The sequence below is a fragment of the Podarcis tiliguerta genome (assembly GCF_965153285.1).
Source record: "Podarcis tiliguerta genome assembly, chromosome: 2".
Taxonomy (NCBI): Eukaryota; Metazoa; Chordata; class Lepidosauria; order Squamata; family Lacertidae; genus Podarcis; species Podarcis tiliguerta.
The window spans coordinates 91,579,393-91,600,802 of NC_139535.1; the positions used below are offsets into that span (position 1 = coordinate 91,579,393).

Below are 21,410 nucleotides of genomic sequence, written 5' to 3' on the forward strand. Positions count from 1 at the left end.
GGGTCAGATAACTCCATACCCTCCAACATTTCTCCAATGAAAATAGGGACAACCTAAGGAAAAGTGGGACGCGGGTGGCGCTGTGGGTAAAAGCCTCAGCGCCTAGGGCTTGCCGATCGAAAGGTCGGCGGTTCGAATCCCCGCGGCGGGGTGCGCTCCCGTTGCTCGGTCCCAGCGCCTGCCAACCTAGCAGTTCGAAAGCACTCTCGGGTGCAAGTAGGTACATAGGGACCGCTTACTGGCGGGAAGGTAAACGGCGTTTCCGTGTGCTGCGCTGGCTCGCCAGATGCAGCTTTGTCACGCTGGCCACGTGACCCGGAAGTGTCTCCGGACAGCGCTGGCCCTCGGCCTCTTAAGTGAGATGGGCGCACAACCCTAGAGTCTGTCAAGACTGGCCCGTACGGGCAGGGGTACCTTTACCTTTAAGGAAAAGTAACAGGGTGAGCTCCCGTTGCTTGGTCCCTGCTCCCGCCAACCTAAAAGTTCAAAAGCACATCAAAGTGCAAGTAGATAAATAGGTACCGCTCCGGCAGGAAGGAAAACGGCGTTTCTGTGTGCTGCTCTGGTTTGCCAGAAGCGGCTTAGTCATGCTGGCCACATGACCCGGAAGCTGTACGCCGGCTCCCTCGGCCAGTAAAGCGAGATGAGCGCTGCAACCCCAGAGTCGGCCACGACTGGACCTAAGGATCAGGGGTCCCTTTACTTTTACCTTTAAGGGAAAGTAGGACTTTCCGGGATCAAATCAGAAACCGGGACGGCTTCTCTAAATCAGGGGCACCCCTGGAAAATAGGGACACTTGGAGGGTCTGCGAATACTGCACTTGAAAGATGCAACTATATTATCACACCTCGTGGATTAATCTGCTCCCCCAAGACTACAATTCCCAGGGGTCAGCGCGGCCTCAAGTTGTACGTATAGCTTGCCATCGGAAACGTCCAGATGGCCCGCAGCAGCCATTACCTGCTGAGAAATTACGCCGAAAAGCAAGCCGTGGTATAGGTCCCTCACGGCTTCCGTTAAAGCATCGACTGATGCAACCGCAAACAAAGGTTGCTCCAATAGGCAGCTGGTGACCCGCCTCCTCAGCATTTGATTGAACGGGATGCCAGCGACGCCGCACCCCCTTCCCTCGGATTGGACGAGGTGTTATCGCTCTGTTCCCTTTGCCACGCGACGCCGCGTCCGCTCTTTTTTTCCTCCCACCCGAGGGGCCACGTGGGCGCTATCAGGTTTGTGCTCTGGGGAGCAGGTTGAGCCCAAGCAGAGGCAGGGGATGGGGCGAGGGCTGCGAGTAACGCGGAACGGATCGAACCGAGACTTGGAGCGGGCGGAAGGAGGGGAAAGGGGCTTGGCGAGACAAAGGGGGGAAAGTGGGAAGCGAAGTGGAGCCGAAGGAAGGAACGAATTGGGTGAACTGAGTTGTGGCGGCGAGTGATATAGAAGAGAAATCGCCTGGCATTTTTGTATATCTGATATACGTGAGCCCCACCTGGTCTGGCCAGTTCCCTAAATCAGCGCAGGATCTGAAGACAGTCGGGTCGCTGGCAGGGAAACTTCTAATTTGTCGCGTTCTTATTCACTCCCAAGAATCCATTAGGTCACCTCCAGGCAACTGACACCATGAGTGTGGGATTCATCGGCGCGGGGCAGCTTGCCTTCTCCCTGGCTAGGGGTTTCACCGCAGCAGGTAGGCAGGCCCCAGTGCTTCCTGAAACAAGATGTAACATGAAATAAACAGTCAAAACTGCTGTCTGCATGGGATTCTTGGTATCAAAGTTCCTTATTTATATAACTTTATAGTTCTGATTAAAAAAAATGGAAATGATGTTAAATCCCCAATATGCATATTTATCCTCCTGTCAGATGGCACAACCCTTATCTGGAGTGAGGTGTTGCGTTCAAGAGAAGTGTCTGGCCTGGGTGTGGGGGGTGTGCTTTTATTTATTATTTGCTTTGTTTATTAACTCTCTATAACACCCGTCATCCAGTGATCACAAGGTGGTTTACAATGTAAAAACACAAAATAATAGTATAGTAACTAACAACAATAACAATCCCCCTTCCACAGTTTAAAGGGCCATGGGTTTTTTAATTAAACAAAGTCCTGGGAGAAGAGGAATATTTTGCTTCACCCCTAAATGTATGTAATGAAGGTAGCAGGTGAGTCTCCCTGGGGAGAGCAGTCAACAAGCAGGGAGCCACCACAGAAAAGACCCACTTTCGTGTTGCTGGATCTCTCATGAAGAAGGCACCCAAAGGAGGGCCTCAGATGATGATTGCAGGGTTCTGGGTCAGTTAATATAGGGAGAGGTGGTCCTTGAGGTATTGCAGTCCTGAGCTGTTTAAGGCTTTATAGGCCAAAACAAGCACATTGTTTTGGGCCTGAAAACTAATTGGCAGCCAGTGCAGTCGGGCCAGCGTTGGCATTATGTGCTCAGACTTTCTTGTTTTTGTTAGTATATTGCAAAAGTCGGGTACACACCCAACTTTAATCTTGTGCTTCATTTTTGGAATGGTAAGCTAATTAATGAAATTCTGCCCATAATGGTGTTCCTGATAAATATCAGCCTCTCTGGAATAACCTGTTCTGCACTAAAGGATGTGCATAGTTTAAAAAATGCTAGCTGCTTAGAAACAAGAGTAGGTGGTGTGTACTGTCAGTTTTCCTTGCATTTATTCCTTTCATTTTAAATGTCCAGGTTGCAGCAACCATTGCCTGCAATCAAAACCTACAATGGGGATTCTCAAAGGCCTCCAAAGGATTAACATGGAGAAGAAAAATTCTGTCTCCTTTTGCCAAGTGTCATTAGGAATGAAGTAATAAGACTGGTTACAAAAAAAAAAAAGGCCAACTATGCAAAAGTAGGCTTGGTTCATATCACAGATCTGGGAAGCATAAAGGTCTTAAGGGTGGTGATTCTATGTGCAAATTATCTAGGCATTTGCCTATTGGTATGCCACCTTCTAGAAATATATGTATCCATTCTTTAGGTGGGGGGAGGATATAAGACCCCACAACTAACGGTTGCATAATGTGAAGGGTAATGCTGTTCATGCTAACAGTCTTAATGGAAGGGATATGCTGAAGAGGGAGAAAATGCTCAATAGCTGTTGGCAGAAGGCTGTGTTAAAGCTAAAATTGACCATTTTTCTTTCTTTCTAGGAGTTTTGGCTGCTCACAAGATAACAGCAAGTTCACCAGACACTGATCTCCCTACTGTATCAGGATTGAGGGTAAGTGTTAGGAACTAAAAAATCTAATATTTCTTAACCCCACACCCTGTCCTCCGTGCATGTGGCCACCCTAGCTTTAAAATCAATACCAGCACTTTAAGCTGCTATGCCCATGCATTTAATAGCATTGGTGTGATTTGTTCTGATTGTCACACAGCAACCAAAATTCTGCCGGATACATTTTTTGCTGACTGCAGATTCTGAACTCTTCACATAGAGAACATTGCAGCTCTTGGTCTTGATGTAATTAGGCATAAGTAACTGAGGCCATGTCTGTTTATCCAGGCATGGCTGCAGTAGGTGAACCAGATGAAGCTGATAAAATGTACTGGACACTAATGTTGCCTGAGTATTTAAGAATAAAGCGAAGTCCAGGAGCATCTCCTAATTGTGTACCTGATCTTCTATGGGGAATGCAACCCATCAAGGAGAGTCTATTTAGGACACTTCATCCATATTGGCAGAAAAACCCAAGCAGTAGTGCAGTTTAGTCTCTGCCTCCCACATTCACAGTCTGATATGTAAAGGACAAAGTCCTGTGACCTTGATGGTGACTGACAGAGTGTGTGTTTAGTTCATCCAGTTTCTGAAATTTTCAGTAAACTAGATCCTGCCTAATTCTAGGCTGACCCTGCATGTCTAAATCCTGTTATTCTTGTTACACTTCACCTGTTCCAACTCCTGTATTCCAGAAAATGGGTGTGAATTTCACTCTAAGCAACAAAGAGACGGTTAAAAACAGTGACGTCCTGTTTCTGGCAGTGAAACCTCCCATAATTCCATTCATCCTGGATGAGATTGGCTCAGATATAGAGGATCGGCACATTGTGGTCTCATGCGCTGCTGGGGTCACGATCAGCTCTATTGAAAAGGTAAGAGACTCACAGCCCTTCCTTTCTGGCAAGTCTTTTCAGGTGAGGCTGAGTGTAGGAACAGGGTAGCCTCTGTGCTCTTTTCTGAAGACCAGACTAGAAACTGATGGTGACAATCCTGTGACTTGCTCCAGTCAACTAGAAGGCAGGGGTAAGGATCAGCCTGTGTTTTACTTTCTTACAGCCCCTCTGCCAGAGTACTTTCCTGCTAGCCAGAGTCACTCCTTAGTAGGGAACTTAGCTGAATTATTATTTAGTCATTTAAAAAGCAAAGTTTAGCTGCCCTTTATTGAAGAATTCTGGGGTGGTGTATAGAAATGTGAATAAACCTATTCCATACGTCATAGGTGTTCCCAAACTAAGTTGTGCTCAGAGTAGACCCACTGAAATTAATCAACGTAAGTTTAAAAGTCCATATCAGTGGATCTACTCTGAGCAGTGCCAGTGGGAGGGGGTAGGGGAAGGGGACCATTTGGTCTGGGACCTCAGGCTGAAAGGGGGCTTCAAATTTAGACACCTGCTAATTTTTTGGGCATCCGTTAAGTTTTGCAACTTGTTTTTATGTTCATTGGATCAAATTATGACACAATTTCTCAGTTTAGAATGACAAATTTAAGCAAATGGGAGATGTGATTTGGTAAAAGACATGCAACTTTTTTGTTAACTGATACAGATTTTGTCATATGCTTAGCATCAGCATTGAGATTGCATGAAAGTGAGATTTTTTAAAATCTTTCACTCTTCTTTTTTTCTTTTGCTGCCTTATTTTGTTATCACGTGTCATCATTATTTATTATGGCTGAGGGGCTTCAAAAGCTGGAAGTATTCCAGGCCTCCCCAGGCTTCTTAGAGAGCCTGACTCTGTGTATCATTGCTTGTATCCCCATATGAATACAATAATAAAAACCACCAGTGAATATAAAGCAAATCACAGAATAAAAAAAGCAGACTAAAACACCTCCATTGTACTATTGGCTGCAAAGGTTTCTTTCCCGGACAAACTCAGTTGCAGAGCACTTTGTTGCCACATCACAGACACATTCTTCATTTTTCACAGGATGGTGTCAGTGATGTATAGCCTCTCGATGTGATCTAGAACCCTGAAAATGGTTATCTCTGCCCTTTGCTAGAAGAGCTCATTTTGAATGCAAGCTGTATGTTAAATATGCTCACTTGTCTCTCCTATTTCTCTTTTCCTCTAAGAAACTTTCTGCCTTCTGCCCCACCCCAAAAGTGATCAGGTGCATGACCAACACACCTGTGATTGTAAGAGAAGGAGCTACTGTCTATGCTACGGGGACCCATGCTGACGTAGAGGATGGAAAGCTCTTGGAACAACTGATGGCTAGTGTGGGCTTCTGCACTGAAGTGGAAGAAGACTTGATAGATGCTGTCACTGGACTCAGTGGCAGTGGACCTGCTTATGTAAGCACCATCTCTTCCCTGTATGAAGCAAAAAGAACTTAGTAGTCAAGGGGGAATTTTAAGTGCAGAAACGATGCTTGTGGTATACTTACATTTTCACAGAAGGCAGATCAGCCTGCAGTACTTTTTTTGATTAGGTACGCGGGTGGCACTGTGGTTTACACCATGGAGCCTCTTGGGCTTGCCAGTCATAAGGTCGGCAGTTCGAATCTGCATGACGGGGTGAGCTCCCATTGCTCTGTCCCAGCTCCTGCCAAGGTAGCAGTTTCCATGTGCTCAGGCTTCCATCATTATGTCCCGTTGTGCCAGAAGCAGCCACATGAACCGGAAAAACTGTCTGCAGATGAATGCCGGCTTCCTTGGCCTGAAAGCGGAGATGAGTGCCACACCCCATAGTCGATTTTGACTGGACTTAACTGTCCAGGGGTTCTTTACCTTTACCTTTTTTTGATTAGGCATTTATAGCAGCATGTTGAATCTCTAGAACATCATCTGAGCCATGGGCTTTTCAGTTGCTTAATGGATTTGAAGATAAACCAAGACCAAGAATCAGTTAACATTTGGGAGTGCCTGCTGGATAAATAGTCTCAATAGTCATAGGCACAGTTTGGATGAGAGCTGTCTCCAAAATAAACTTGTTTATTCAGGAATATGAGGTTTGCTTTCCTTAGAGTGTCTATTCTGGCTTCTTCCTTTTTTCTGGCAGAGGAAAGATAGCACTTAAGAAACAATCTGTGTTTGTGGGTGGACAAACTTTTGGCCACTTTGGGGGCCACACTATGATGGTAGGTGGGTGACCAGATCAGATGCTCCCACACACTCATTCTCACACACATGCTCAGTTTATATGAGGAGGATGTCCCTCCCTGTGGCTTCCTCCTCATAGAATTTGTACTCCGTCTGCCAATCTTCCTATCAGCTGCTGGGGGAGCACAGTTGTTGTATTAGGGCAGCATAGGGTAGGATATCCCTGCACACCTTTCTTCCCAAGCAAATTACATTCCACAGCCAGTCAGGCAGTGGGGAATTTGGCAGTGGAGGGGCAGCTTGGGCACCCAAGGCAGCACTCCAGGCCTCTGAGGGTTGCCTGTGGATTGTCTACCTGTAAGCTAGATGGTAAAGTCTGTCTCTTCGCCCTGTCCCCCTTGGTTGCATTTCATGTCTTTATTTTCTTGTGATAACTTCTGTCCTCCTAGGCATTCACAGCCCTGGATGCCCTGGCAGATGGAGGTGTGAAGATGGGCCTTCCTCGCAGGCTAGCCGTCCGGCTGGGAGCTCAAGCTTTGCTGGTCAGTATTTCACCTTGTTTGCTGCTTCTTCAAGCTATGTCCACTCTGCCTTTTCAATATTTGGTCAGAAACATCTCCCAGCGCTTCTATTCCATTTACCTCAAAAAGCAGTATTTATGAAAGCAGCCTGCACCATGTTGCTTTCTTCTCTTCTTGTTGCAATTGCAAGAAGGAAACAAAGGCACTCTGGGAAAGGCCCAGCAGATGTCTGTGATGGTGTTGGCTTCAGTCCTGCGCAATGCAGGTCAGGCTTCTTTGCAATCTTTTCAGAATTTTCCAGTTTTGAGGCAGGTGTTGCAATTCTTCTGGTTTGTATACTTGTGAATAGTTTTTGAAATCGCCTTGAGTATTTCCATAGAGAGGCTCTTGTGTGTGTGTGTGTGTGTGTGTGTGTGTGTGTGTGTGTAGCTGCCACTTCTGATGAGCTTTTCGACTCATCCTCTCAATGCTGCAGGGAGCTGCCAAGATGCTGTTGGATTCAGAGCAGCACCCCGGACAGCTGAAGGACAATGTTTGCTCACCTGGGGGTGCTACCATCTACGCCCTGCACTTCTTGGAGAGTGGTGGCTTCCGTTCGCTCCTCATCAATGCTGTGGAGGCATCCTGCATCAGGACAAGGTACATGCCGGCATGGAGTCTTAAGAGCTGCCCTGCCTTAGCTGAGCCTCCTGAGCAGCTCACAAGCTTTTCCCTCTCTTGCCCCAACAGGGAACTACAATGCTTGGCTGACCAGGAGACGGTCTCCCCGGCCGCTGTTAAGAAGACCTTGATGGATAAAGTGAAACTAGAGTCTTCCTCTGCCAACAAGGTCAGCTTATTCAGCAAAAAGAATCCTGGCAGCAAGAAGCAATGAGGAGGCCTGGGCCTTGCCTAGCCAACACTTTCCTTTCCCTTTCAGGGAAATCAGTAGCTTAAGCCATTTTTTTGTGGTGGGGCCTAGCCTGGTTTCGCGGCTGCAGGAGAACGGGGTTTTAGCATCCAGATGTGATTAATTAAAGGGTAGCAGGGACCAGCATTTCTGGGGGCTGAGCAGGAGGCAGACTGTCACCAGCCCCACTTTCCATTGGGTGGGTGACTGTGTGTGCTTCTGACCTTGAGGGATTTTGCTCCTGTAGTTGTGATTACGGTGTTTTGTTATTTACATCCTCCTCCCTTCCTCCGGGGCACACCCTTTTTGTTAATCTTTTCATCAACTTCATGAACAGTGCTATTTTTCTAGAAAAAGAGGTTCACCATGAACACCTCCCTCATTCTTTTAAAATGGCAATGATGCCTACCTGAGAAGTGCTGGAACTGAGTTCCAGAGAGTTTTGGCTGAAAAAAAGCCCTGCTTGTGAGGTACATTGCCCTCAGAGACAATGGCTGGCCCAAGGTAACCTGGGGAGCACCATGTCTAAGCAGAGATTTTAACCTGGTCTCTCCCAGTCTGTCTTTCTTCTGTGGCTGTATCAGGCTGGTAGACATTCACTGGTATGGGCACACTTCTTATTTAATAGGCCAGGGACTTGACCCCAGGCAGGCCCTTCAAGTCCTGGCAGTTGTTGTATATCCCATTTTCATGAAATAGTGGCTGCTGTACAGTCTGCAAGGCACTCTGGGCTTCGGGCTATAGCGGCCTTGTGTTTTTTTTACTCCTCACTGCAAACTGGATTGCCACTGTTCCCCACACACTGTTTGTCTCACTTTGTATAGAGGACCCCAAATTTCCTTGGCAGCTCCACCTGGACAGCCCCTACCATGCTGCCCACAATAGTAGTAAAATAAAATCTCTCACAATTTTTCTGTTTCTGCCTCCTTCCAACTTCTCCTATTCTTGCTAGGACTTTTGCATTGGCTACATATATGCCGTTCTCCTGTTACCAGCAGAAGTAGATGTCCATATAGATTAAAAGTCTGGTGTAGCTCAGCTACTAGAGAAACCTAGGAAACTGCCTTATGCCAGGCCAGACTCCTTGCCCATCTACCTCTGTATTATTTCCAACATTGACTGACAAGCAACTCTCCAGGGCAGAGGAAGGGCTTTTACATTGTCCACTACCCAGCCCTTTTTAAATGGACATGCCAGGGAGTTCACCATGCTCCCCCCTGGCTGTTGGGAGTTGTAATCCTGCAACATCTAGAGGTCCACAGGTTCTCCATCCCTGCTCTAGCTCTATCAGTATGGTTTAGTAATGACAAGCTAGAATCAAACTGTGGTTTCCAGATACGTCAGAACTGGCCTGCTGTTTCAACTACATTTGCTTGCTTTTTATCACCGCCCATTCCTTCAGAGGTGCTGTCTTTATATACAGTGGTACCTCAGGTTACATACGCTTCAGGTTACAGACGCCGCTAACCCAGATATAGTACCTTGGTTTAAGAACTTTGCTTCAGGATGAGAACAGAAATCGTGCAGCGGCGGCAGCAGCAGGAAGCCCCATTAGCTAAAGTGGTGCTTCAGGTTAAGAAGAGTTTCAGGTTAAGAATGGACCTCCGGAACTAATTAAGTCTTAACCTGAGGTACCACTGTATAGAGAAGAATTAGAATTAAAAATGTGTTTTGGGTTGTTGGTTTCTGTTTTGTTTTGTTTTTTGCTAACGACACTTGCTCTAGTAACAAACACTTAACCTCTGGGAAGCTTTGTGTAAAATACCTCATGATCCTTTCAAAATATGCTGGTTGTTATTTGTAACTTGTTTACTTCAAGGTGCTCAAGAGCTAACTCCTCAGACATTCTCTATTCCTCCTCCCCAGCTCCAACAAAAAGCCTTTGTCCTTCAAGGCTCTGCCCCTCTAGCCCCTTCATATGGTAATGATTGGAATAACGAACCTGGCGGGTGGGTGAAAGAAATACAGTGGACCAGGGTCACGCTTGGATAGATAAGACAGACACCTGAGGATACAGTATTATTTCCTAGATACTTGCTGGGTTTCCTGGTTCTTGCTTATTGGAAGGTGTGGAGATGGAGAGCATTATGTTCAGTCTCTCTAGGGGCGTATTCCACTCCCCACCCCCATTTTCCTCTGGAGAATAAACTCTGTGCTTCTCAGCCTGAGACTTGGTGTGTGGACTGTGTGTTTATTACCTGTGCTCCTTGCTCAGAGAGGCCAGAACATGATAACTTCTCTCAAGGACGGTGTGTGTGTGTGTGTGTGTGTGTGAGAGAGAGAGAGAGAGAGAGAGAGAGAGAGAGAGAAAATGATTTATTTGTGAAAGTGGGGAGATATGGATGTTCCACTTAAAATGAAAAAATGGTCAGCCTGCCAAGACCACACATAATGCAGAGCAATACTTCTGTCAACTTCTGATAATTTGAATGGGCAATAGATGCATCAAGATTAGTACACTTAATTATCTCTTTTAATGTGTGTAGATATAGATATGCTGTATACATACTTTTTCATTTCACCTGATGAAGATCTCTGTGCAATTGGTAACTTTTAAAAATACTCCCAATAGAGACTGCCTCTTCACTTACTGTATCTTTTTTAAAGATACAAGTCTTTGGGGAAGTCTGAAGGCCTAACAAGGGACAGGATCCTGAATAAAACTTCTGAGTAGATCCATTCAAATAATGAACTGCAGTTACTTCAGTCCGTTGATTAGCCTGCAACTGCTTTCTGTTGGTGGAAGTTGTTTTCTTAAAAGTGGAGGAATTATCATCAGTATTGCTTTTCGGTGGAACTGCTTGAAAAAACATTTATTCTTAACCAACTCTCTCTGCCTGCTGCTGCTATTGCTGCTCCTGTGTACATCTGGCCCAGGGTTCCATAACTTCACCAGGACAACTGTGATTCTGCAGAACTGTTGCAACCATACACAGAAAAAACATAAGAGATACATTTCTGTGTGCATAATTACTGTTTGTACACACAGTTATTGGTGCCAGAATCCCCAAAACTGCTGATCTTAAGCAGGAAATGCTGAACTTTTCCCTGTCTGGGTTTAAACATGCTATACAAGATGTTCCACCAGAGGGAGGGCTTACATAATTTTGAAGGTCCAGTACCTTATTGATAAATTGCTGTAGTGCTGCGATTCAAAACACACTTAACTATCGCTCACTTCTGAGTGAGCATGCTAAAGATTGTGCTACATAAGCCTCAGTCCAGTCCCTGAAGATATTGCAGGGTTTGTGGGTTTGTTTGTTTTCTTGCCAGGGTATGGTTTGGGAAGAGTTGTGTGCTCCTAAATCTGTCATTTTCCTAAATAATTGAAAGTAACCTTTTTTTACATTCCTTCTGCCATGGATGGAACCTCTGCTCCTGCAGTCGCTTATTTTTCTTATTCTTATTTGGAGTCATCAGTGCTTGTTTTTCTTAAAAAAATGTTTTGCCGTTCTCTTACTTTCCTACTCATATTGAAATACTGCCCCTCAGTGAGGCCAAATCTAGATTCACAAAATGTTTAGGGGTATGTGTACCCCTGCATTCCCCCCCCCCGAAAAAAGCATTGGGAGTCATTATGCATAAATGACATTTTGTTTTTTTCTTTGAATAATCAGTACTGGTAATACAAATAGAAGAATATGGTTGCTTAGGTTTGAACATACCATGCATCTGATTTGTGTTTTTCCCCCCTGCCTGAAGCCATAGCTAATATAATTTTCACCAGACCTATAATGTTTGTATTTGCATCTTGCTTTACTTTTATGGTTTTCATTTTGAAACTTGTGGGGCTTGCACCATCCTTGCACCACAAGTGTCAGATTACTGTGCAACATGACCGGAATTCAAACATGATTTGATGATGTCAACAAGCACAGCAGACCCAGAAGCTTACAAAGAAGCTTCTTGCATAAAAGTTTGGAAAAAATAGCACAGAATGAGTTCTCTTCAGCCTTGCAGTTGGAATAATGTATAATGCATGTGAGAGTGAGTGAGTGAATGATGGAGAGAGGATGAAAATCAAGGTATGCTTTAGAGCAGGTTTGTATACCTGATGTACAAAAGAATTTATGGTGCGCATGTGTGTAGACAGAGTGGAGTGTATTGTATATCTAATTTATGTAAGAAGAGGAGCGAGTTTTGGTGGAGAGGTATATATGCAAAATGGCAGGGATAGAGAACCTGTGGACTGTCTGGTGTTGGGCTACACCTTCCCATCATCCCTTCTCACTGTGCAGGTTGGGTGAGTTGGAGTCCAACAACATCTAGACGGCCATAGAATAAAATTGTAGAGCTGGAAGAGTCCCCAAGTGTCATCTAGTGCAACCCATGGCAATGCAGGAATCTCAGCATTTATATATTGAGCATTTCCTATACCTGCCTATGGGGTGGGTCAGTGTACAAGAGGAGATGCTATATCTGACATCTTTGTCCTTTTGGGGGCCTGTTCTGTAGAGTTATCCATTTTCCCTCTCATTTTGCTCATGTATAAGCTAACACTTCTATATCTGGGTAGGTAACCATTTTCTGTGATGGAGTCTTTAAAGAGGCAAAGAGAAGCAGCTTGCTTTCCTCAGTTGTCAGTGTTACTGAAGTGTGTCCTGTCAGAACTCCCAACGTTCTGGATTGCTGTTTCGTTTTTTAAAATGCCACACAGTTCAGTGAAAGCACTTGGCAAGGTCTGTTCTGTACATAAAGGAAGCCACATTTTTAAAGGCCTTCTAAGCACCTTCCCCATGCCTGTCGCATCTGCCCAACCCAACTTTAACTGATGTTCAACTTTTTCTGCTGCAACTTTGCTATCTCCTCAGTCTTGGTGTGCGATACATTTTATGGATGGTCCTTGGATTGCTCGTCTGTGGGAAATGGCTGCTCATTAGCAGTTCAACAAACAGATCACCAAACAGTTGTACAATCAGGTGAAACATGAGGTAAAAGTTACAACAGAATAAGAAGAGAGGATCATATTTGAGACCCAGGTTTTTCTGTGCTATACCCCAATAAGGGAAAGGGGGAAGATGGTTTTATTTGAGCTTGTTCAAAGTTTCTCATTGATAATAATTTTTGCCTGATCTGCAGGGGAAGAATGGTCAGTGGTAGTTAGGTACCCTGACACCACATCTGTAAAGGGGTGTGATGAATGTGTATAATAGAGTGATACCCCAACTTGTGAGTGCCTGGCCCTGGAAGGCAAATCTCTTAAGAGAGCCATGCTTCTTAACCTCCTTATAATATGGTGTGTTGCTGAAGTTTGTATACCCAAAACGATATCCAGCTGCCACAAAGGGGAGAGAAATGGCCTTGTAGATTTTGCTCACTGCACTGAAGCTTCTGTCGTGGTTATGGCCTCTATTTCTGTGGTACGAGGCCTGGAGTGGGTAGTATTTGCACTAGGCCCACACTGTGCAATCGCAGTCTGAATCCAGCCTTGAAAGTGAATGACCCATCCACCCAAGCATGAAGAATATCCCAAGCACCTACCTTTGTGATGAGGAAAGCCTCTGTTTGCTCCGGGACAAATACCATATTCGTCATGTACATTGGGCCACCTTGTCCCTTCTCCATCATGCCTAGCAGCTGCTGAGCAAAGGGCAGTAGTTCTTCCCGTTCAAGGGCAAAGTCCTCTTTTCCACCCAACTGTGGGTATGGCTGGAGGAGGAGCTACCCCACAAGGAACGCTGATCCGTACACATCGCCTTGAGGAGCAGTTTGTGCCCTGAAGCTGCAGATTTGCTGAGCGGCTCTTTTCTCTGAAGGCTACTGGTTGCATCCTCAGTAATTGCAAGGGCTGAATATAGTTGGTCTCTCCATTTCACAGGACATTGCTGTTGCGAGGGGCTTGCTCCCAAAGAAGAGTACTTTGAGGCAAGACATGGTTCTCCAAGGTTCTTTCTGTGCTATTTTTCTATAAAAAAAGGTTTCACCATGATCACCTCCCTTGTTCTCTTACAATGGCAATGGCACCCACCTGAGAGGTGCCGGAACTGAGTTCCAGAAAGTTGCGGTTGAAAAAAAAACCCTGTTCTTTCTCCACCTGCACACATGGAGCTGTTTCCCCAACCTATATGGTCCTTTTACAGTGGTACCTCGGGTTAATAACTTAATTTGTTCTGGAGGTCTGTTCTTAAACTGAAACTGTTCTTAACCTGAAGCACCACTTTAGCTAATGGGGCCTCCTGCTGCTGCCGCACCACCGGAGCACAATTTCTGTTCTCATCCTGAAGCAAAGTTCTTAACCCGAGGTAATATTTCTGGGTTAGTGGAGTCTGTAACCTGAAGCATATGTAACCTGAAGCGTATGTAACCCGAGGTACCACTGTATAGTCCTTGTAAATGGTGTGGGGAACCTCAGGCCCAGGGACCCAATGCACTCAGTCGGGCCTATCTAGCCTTCAGATGCCTGACTCTTGCTTCACACCCTGAGTTTTTGCCAGGCTGGATTGTATCCTCTTGTCTGGATGAAGGATAGGTGGCATAGCTGTCCACTTTTCCCCCTTTTTAAGGGAAATTCCCTTATTCTGAATAGGATTCCTCACAAGAAAAGGGAAAAGTTGACAGCTGGAGAAAGTAGCCCACTATACAAAGTTGAAATGTGCATACGTCCTTCCAACCATATTTGCCTCTGGATACGCCCAGCACTGGCATGTGGTCCTCAGAAGATTTAGAAGATAATGTGGCTCTCAGGCTGAAAAAGGTTCCCTGACTCGTTTGTATATGTCATAATAAGCTTTGTAGGGGTAGAAACTTTGTTCATCTGGAATAGAAAGATCGCTAGAATGATGATGGATCAATCTAGAATTCTGTGGGTACTTTTCCACTTTGGCATTAGCTCTCATGCCTGCCTGCGGCATTAGCTTTCATGTCTGCTTGCAGCTATTAAACCATTTATGTATGGCTTCTCAGTTACTTCCACAAACACTCCATACGCTTTCTGGAACTTAGGTCAAGGTGACATGGCATGACACCCTATTCCATATTTACTTCTGAATGAGCACAAGTGGAATAGTCATGGGAGGTGGGGAGAGAACTGTCACATACTTTCTTATGTCTGAATGGGGGCTGCTGATTTTGGACTATTGATATACATTGTTGCTGGTGAGTGATTATAATGGTCCATTGCAGAAACAACTAATGAATACCTGACAGCATGAGCACACTATGGTTGTCCTAGGAATGTTTAATGGCTTAAGCATCTGTGGTTTTTAAAATCAATTTATTACATTTTTAAATAATTTGCTTATAAACCTAACTGTACAGGTGTCTATATTATAACAATTCAATTCAATACATGTATGTAATACAACAAATGATTGTACAGTATAGGTGTGTTTTGAGATACTGGAGGAAGCATAACACAACTTATAATGTGGTTTAAAAAGGGGGGGACGACGACGACCATCTTTTCCTTTCTCATTCCCTATTGTAAAGTACAGTGGTACCTCGGGTTAAGAATTTAATTCGTTCCGGAGGTCCATTCTTAACCTGAAACTGTTCTCAACCTGAAGCACCACTTTAGCTAATGGGGCCTCCTGCTGCTGCTGCGCCACCGCTGCACGATTTCTGTTCTCATCCTGAAGCAAAGTTCTTAACCTGAGGTACTATTTCTGGGTTAGCGAAGTCTGTAACCTGAAGCGTCTGTAACCTGAGGTACCACTGTACACCAGAACCAGCAACGAATAAAATAATAATAATTTGTGAGTACTGTGTGCCCTTTACCATTTGCCCCATGGATTAAGCAGCAATGGCTGCAATCCTCAGCACACTTTCAGGGCCAAACTAAATTGGATAAGAAATGTTGTGGCTCTTCCTGCCCTTCTGATACGATAACATTGTGAATGGAAAGAAGTTCCCATGCACTAGCCTCTCTGAACAGGGAATGCATGTAATAAACACATAATCCACACACCAAATCTCAGGTTGAGAATCACAGGATTTATTTTCCAGAGGACAGGAAGAAAATCTGTCTAGAGAGACTGAGCATATGCTTCCCATCTCCACGCATCTGAACAAGTAGGAACTAGGAAACACAGCAAGTGTGTAGGAAAGAATATTGTGTCCTTGGGTGTCTTATCACAATCCAAGAAATATGAGCATGCAATAAGGGGAATGATTTTGAGAAGGCAATATGTTGCCCCACCTTCTGAGGGAAAGATACTGGGACTTTCCTGACAGGTAAAGAAAGAGTAAAGGGGGCTCTTATCCTTTCCCCTTCCTGCTTAACTCTCAGTGCCTGAAGGGTGTTTGGTTACGTCACAAAAAAAACAGTCAAAGGAAAAAGAAACACAGCCACATGTGTGATGTAGCCTTTAGCCATAAGCTTAATTTGCCAAAGCATAGGCTCAGGCTGTGCACATTTTGTTGATTTAAAAAAAATATATCATTAGATTTAAATGACATTTTAAAAGCTTTAAATAATTTGTTTTTATTATTTTCATGAATAAATATAACCAGAACAATTTCTATTCAGTGTACGTTAGAAGTGTGACATGTCAGAATGCAGTTTGTTGTTTACTATTACATCTATGGATTCTGTATGTTTAACAAGCACGATTACCAGTTTTACTCAGGTATAAGTGTTTCTCCCCCCAAAAGATGTTTGTTACTTTGGTGGTTGTAAACTCTGCACCCCCTTATCTACATTATGGGAGGAGTTTTCAAAAGGGCATTAAAGCAAATAATCTATGTAAACCTCCACCCAACAATCCTGTTCTTCCTAGGCCCTACACCCTTGAAAGAAAGAAAGAAGGAAGGAAGGAAAGTGTGAAAAGTAAAAGGAAAGAGAAATAAAAGGCAGAAGAGAAAGACTTGCTAACATAATGGATTATATACCCAGAACTATCACTAGATAGAACCTGCAGCAGCAGCAAGGCTGATTCATAATTTCAAAGATTGAATTGCCAGTACCAAATTACATTTCAAAGAGTTACAGAGCAACCGACAACCTAGACTGGAATTTCCTGAGTGCTTAATTTCACTTAAAGGCACTCCATTTCCACTCTTTATTTGTAATAATATCTTCAAACCCAAGTGTCTGGGGCAACAATTCAGCATCCAGAATGGGGAGACCCTGCACACAAATGGCTTTTCTTTTTGGCGCTAGCTGTTAAGAGTAATGTCTGATGTGGGTCAGAGCTTCTTTTGTACCATCTACCCTTCAGTCCTCCTCTTCCTGCTCCTCCTCTAATCTGGCCATCGGATCTCATCAGGCTTTTCAGTACCACCATCATTTAACACATCTCCTGCTCCTCACAGGATGACAGACTCAGCACATTTAGGCAGACAACTTTATTGCTAAAACTCTGTGGGTGGGAAAAGGGAAGTGTCAGCAAACTGCTGCATTGTGTCAAGCATTGTGTAAGGTGGTCTTTTCTTCAAGAATCAGGTTCAGCTTCCTCTCACTTTTGCATGACGTCTTGTATCAATAGAGTGTGCGTGTGAAAGAAAAAGGGGGGTGCCTTGTCTCCTGTTGGAGCTCTGGAGGGGAAAATGTATCTGGCTCAGGCTTTTCTCCATTGCTACAGTAGTTTATGCAGTGCCTCATCTCTGGGCTTGGAGCATGCCGCAGCATTCCTGTCCCAGGCACCTAAGCAAGAAACAGCTGTGAGCGCTGCTTCCCTACATCAGCACTTTCAGTCCAGACCTCGCTGCTCCCTGCAATTTCCGCAGTTTTGAGAAAGTGTAGACACAGCAAAGACTGAACAGAAGCGTGGGGAGGGGGAGCATTCCTAAGGGAGGGGGGGACAGCATTGCAGAGTGGGCATTAGAAACATGGGCCGAGATTTGGGGCTGGCTGCGCAGGAAGGTGAAGAGAGGAAAGGAAGAAATGTGCTCAGTGTTCATCCTTCCCAGCTCCATCTTTCTCTTTCATGCAGTATGTAAAACAGTGCAATTAGATAACAATTACCAATTCAATTCCTAGAGCAGGTGCCAATTGACACCTGCATCAGACAGTGGGTTTCTAGTATTTCCAAACAGAAGCCAAAAGCCAGCGGAGCTTTTATTCCTGGAGCACACTTGCCCTGCTGCTTTTTCCGCATGTAGATAAACGGCGCATGCTGCTCGATGAGAAGACCTAATCCAGCTCAGGCAATTCTGGAGAAATGGTGTGCTTGCCAGGAGTCCTGCCCATGGCTGAGCATGTATCACTGGGTCTCTGTGTATTTTGGGATATGAGGGCTTGTCTTCAATCAGCTAGCTTCTGGGCAAGTGAACCAAAATGCCTTATGACAGTTCAGGCAAGCACCTGCAGGCTGAAAGGCCCCTGCTGCACAATCATCTTCTGGCTCTCAGCAAACTTTATATATCAGCAGTAAATCTGGAGCCAGAGGGGTCTTTTTTAACAGGGGTTAGTTGCAGAGCAGCTGGGTGGATGATCTCTTCACTCATGAGGCAAGCACTGCTGGGCAAAATACAATGATGGGCAGAATTGGTTTGGAAAACTTTCCAGTAAGCAAGTCTCCCTGGCTTGAGAAAATCAATTGCAAAAGTGCTGGCTCAGGCACACTCCTTGTGGTAAAGTTGCGGAACAGGTACAGTACCAACTACGAGCAAGAGAGTAAGAAATGCCAGTCATCCTACAAGGTGTCTAGAAGGGCATTCTAAGCCTTACAGATCTGGATGGGTCAACCACAGAATAGCTGTTTTGGAAACTTAAATACTAAAGAACCCTTTGGCAAAAAGAATCCCCCACTGGACAGCTTTTCAAACAGCAACTCTGTCTCCTCACTTTTTTATCCCTATGCCAGCCAGTCTGCACATCACCAATTTATATATGGAGCAGTGACCAGTATACTTTTTTTAGAAGCAAGGCTTAATGAGAGCCAAGGCTGAGACCCACAGTCTACCTGGCTCTATCCTGGAACATGCAGAATATTGGAGAGCAGTGCCTCTAAAAATATGCCAAATTGCTCCCGCTTACTGCTGAATAATCACAGCATCTTAAGGGCAGGGAGTAATACTTTCATGTATCTCTCTGAATAAATTAACAAAAGTTCATAGACTGGTTATACCAAATCTATCTAGGCAAGGGGGATGTCAGTGTTTACTTCAGTTAAAAATATATTTGTGTGCTGAAGATGCATTTTAAAAAACATCAATTCAATGTGCCTGCCTGATGCAGCCTTCCCTCAGAATCTGACCATTTCCATGCCAGTAAGGGAAATGGAAGGCAAAAATGTAAATATTGCTGATTGAACAAGAATATCTAACTTGTTGCTAATATCAGCCGGAGGACTTGACAGTGGTCAACGCAACACCATTTATAAAAGGGATCCAGAGAGGAGCTGAGAAAGTACAGTTTGGTTAACATAACATCTGTTCTTGGAAAACTAGTGGAAAGCATTATTAAAGAATGTCCAAGGATGAAGACCAAGCCTCAATGAAATGGAAACAGTATGGCTTCTGTAAAGGTAAGCCCTTTCACTAAACCTTTAGAGGTTTTTCTTTTTTTGAGAGTCAGCAACCATAAAATAGGGGTAATTCAGTTGACATGTGGAAAGTCCCAGAGCAAAGACTCCTGAGTAAGCTTGGCAGTCATGGAATAAGAGGACGGGTCATTTTATGGATCAGTTAGTGCTTAAGGAACAGGAAGCTGAGAGTAGAATAAAAGAGTAGTTATCCCAGTGGAGGAATATGGGAAATGAGTCTCCCAGGAAGTGGTATGGGACCCTTGCTTTATAGCTTGTTCATAAACAACCAGGAGTTAAGGGTGAGAGCAATGAGGTTGCCAGGTTTGCTGATGATAGCAAACTGTTCTGGGTGGTTAAAATAAAAGGATTTGCAATGAGTTAAAAAGGGATCGTTCCAAATAGAGAAGGTTGGGCATTAAAATGCCAAATGCAGTTCAATGTAAGCAAGTATAAATGATGCACATTGACTTCATGGAAATGCTACTGGGGTCTAAACTGATGTGACTGACAAAAGAATAAGACCTTGGGGTTGTGGTAAATAGCTCAAAATGTTAACCCAGTGTGTAAAGGTAAAGGGCCCCCTGATCATTAGGTCCAGTCATGACCGACTCTGGGATTGCGGCGCTCATCTCGCTTTATTGGCCAAGGGAGCCGGCGTACAGCTTCCGGGTTATGTGGCCAGCATGACTAAGCCGCTTCTGGCGAACCAGAGCAGCGCACGGAAACGCTGTTTACCTTCCTGCCACAGCGGTACCTATTTATCTACTTTCACTTTGACGTGCTTTCGAACTGCTAGGTTGGCAGGAGCAGGGACCGAGCAACGGGAGCTCACCCTGTCACGGGGATTCAAACCGCCGACCTTCTGATCGGCAAGCCCTAGGCTCTGTGGTTTAACCCACAGCGCCACCCACATTCCAATAACCCAGTGTGTAGTAGCTGTGAAAAAGGCAAGTTCCATGTTGACGATAATAAGGAAAGAGGTTGAAATCCAACAACATAATAATTATTATTATATTATACTAATCTTTCATGTGGCCAAATTTGAAATGTTGTGTACAGTTCTGGTTGCCTCACCTCAAGGGATATTGTAGAACTGGAATGGTTCAGGAAAGGGCAACCAAAATGATCAACAGTCTTGAGCAACCCTCCTTTAAGGGAAAGGCTACCACAAATGGAGCTTTATGGTTGAGAAAACATGACATGATATGTGCAAACCCATGTCTGCAGTGGAGAAAATGGACAGTGAGAAGTTTGTCTCCCACATTCAACTATAACTTGGGGCCATCCATTGAAACTGAATGTTGGAAGATGCAGGATTGAAAAAAGTACTTCACAAAGTGCATTTAAGTTGCTTCCACAAGATTCTAGTGATGGCCACCAGCAGTGGATGACTTTAAAAAAGGTTTAGGCAAATTCATTGAGAATAGGGCTGCCAATGGCCACTAACCATGGTGGCCACATTCTAGCTCTACGGTTGGAGGCAGAATACCTCTGAATACCAGTTGCTGCGAATCAGAAATGGGGAGACTGCTATTGCACTAGGGTCTTGCTCCTGGGCCCTCTAGAGGCATCCAGTTGACCACTATATGAGGACAGGATGCTAGACTGGATGGGTCATTTGTCTGCTCCATCAGAGCTCCTCTTACCTTAGGATCCGTGGTTAGCAAACTTTTAATCTGTGAACCGGGGCTAGGGTATGCTCTCTGCCACACAAAGGCATGGGTGCCTACACGACATGCATATGTTGCCCTGGGTTTCCCACACAGCTCTTCTGCTGCCCCCTCTCAAAAGTTTCTTCTCCAAGGAGGCAACAGAAGAAGGAAGCCATAAACGGGGGGCTCCCCGAGTTCCCGGTCCTTCACCCACCCCGCGGAAATCGCTCGTCTGTGAAAGCTGTTCCTGAAGCTGGATCTCGTCTAGCGGACTGTTTATATTAGACTCCAAGCCTCGGCCTTGATTTCATTCCTTTTGTTCAAATCCCAGAAGCCCAACGGGGCTCCCTCGGATTTGTCCCCAAATGGCTCAAGCAGTGGGGGCCTACCCACGAGACGGTGCCCCCCTCCCAACCCACTCCCTGTAGGAGCTCCAGGCGCGATCCGCGCTTAGGTGCCCAGCCTTGGCTCTGTCCTCGCCCGCCAGGCGAGCCACTTGTTTCTCCACCGGCTCCGTAGCCCCACTCCTGCCTTCCACGCTTTCGCGGCTCCTCTTTATTTCCGCCGTCCACCTATTTCCCCCCCCCCCCCCTTCAATATAGCCGATATTCAGAACGTCTATCTCGAACCGTCGGAGGGGGAAACCTCCGGGCGCCTCCCC

General features: G+C 45.1%; 1 protein-coding gene and 1 long non-coding RNA gene across 3 annotated transcripts; one reads left to right on the forward strand and one right to left on the reverse strand.

Moving 5' to 3' along the window:
* The first annotated feature begins 1,197 nt into the window (after window positions 1-1,197).
* PYCR1 (pyrroline-5-carboxylate reductase 1) lies at window positions 1,198-9,859 on the forward strand. Its single transcript, XM_083430214.1, has 9 exons — window positions 1,198-1,230; window positions 1,589-1,688; window positions 3,165-3,235; window positions 3,928-4,107; window positions 5,311-5,532; window positions 6,729-6,821; window positions 7,276-7,439; window positions 7,530-9,111; window positions 9,335-9,859. Exons 2-8 carry the CDS (start codon window positions 1,622-1,624, stop codon window positions 7,672-7,674), a joined length of 942 nt encoding a protein of 313 aa, XP_083286340.1. The 5' UTR covers window positions 1,198-1,230; window positions 1,589-1,621; the 3' UTR covers window positions 7,675-9,111; window positions 9,335-9,859.
* LOC310672690 lies at window positions 1,619-21,344 on the reverse strand. 2 transcript variants are annotated; one of them, XR_014508722.1, is made up of 3 exons: window positions 20,744-21,289; window positions 13,171-18,230; window positions 1,619-1,709 (listed from the first exon to the last, which is right to left on the reverse strand). It is a non-coding gene; the product is annotated as an uncharacterized lncRNA (long non-coding RNA). The 2 variants fall into 2 exon arrangements; XR_014508723.1 differs by lacking the exon at window positions 1,619-1,709 and having other exon boundaries at window positions 11,381-18,230; window positions 20,744-21,344.
* Window positions 21,345-21,410: the final 66 nt, after the last annotated feature.

What these genes read in the sequence shown, in the direction of transcription:
- PYCR1 (XM_083430214.1), top strand. Translation starts at nt 1,622, where the DNA reads ATGAGTGTGGGATTCATCGGCGCGGGGCAGCTTGCCTTCTCCCTGGCT. An exon ending in CTACTGTATCAGGATTGAGG is followed by an intron (nt 3,236 to 3,927) that starts GTAAGTGTTAGG and finishes CCTGTATTCCAG; the next exon opens with AAAATGGGTGTGAATTTCAC. An exon ending in GTGGCAGTGGACCTGCTTAT is followed by an intron (nt 5,533 to 6,728) that starts GTAAGCACCATC and finishes CTGTCCTCCTAG; the next exon opens with GCATTCACAGCCCTGGATGC.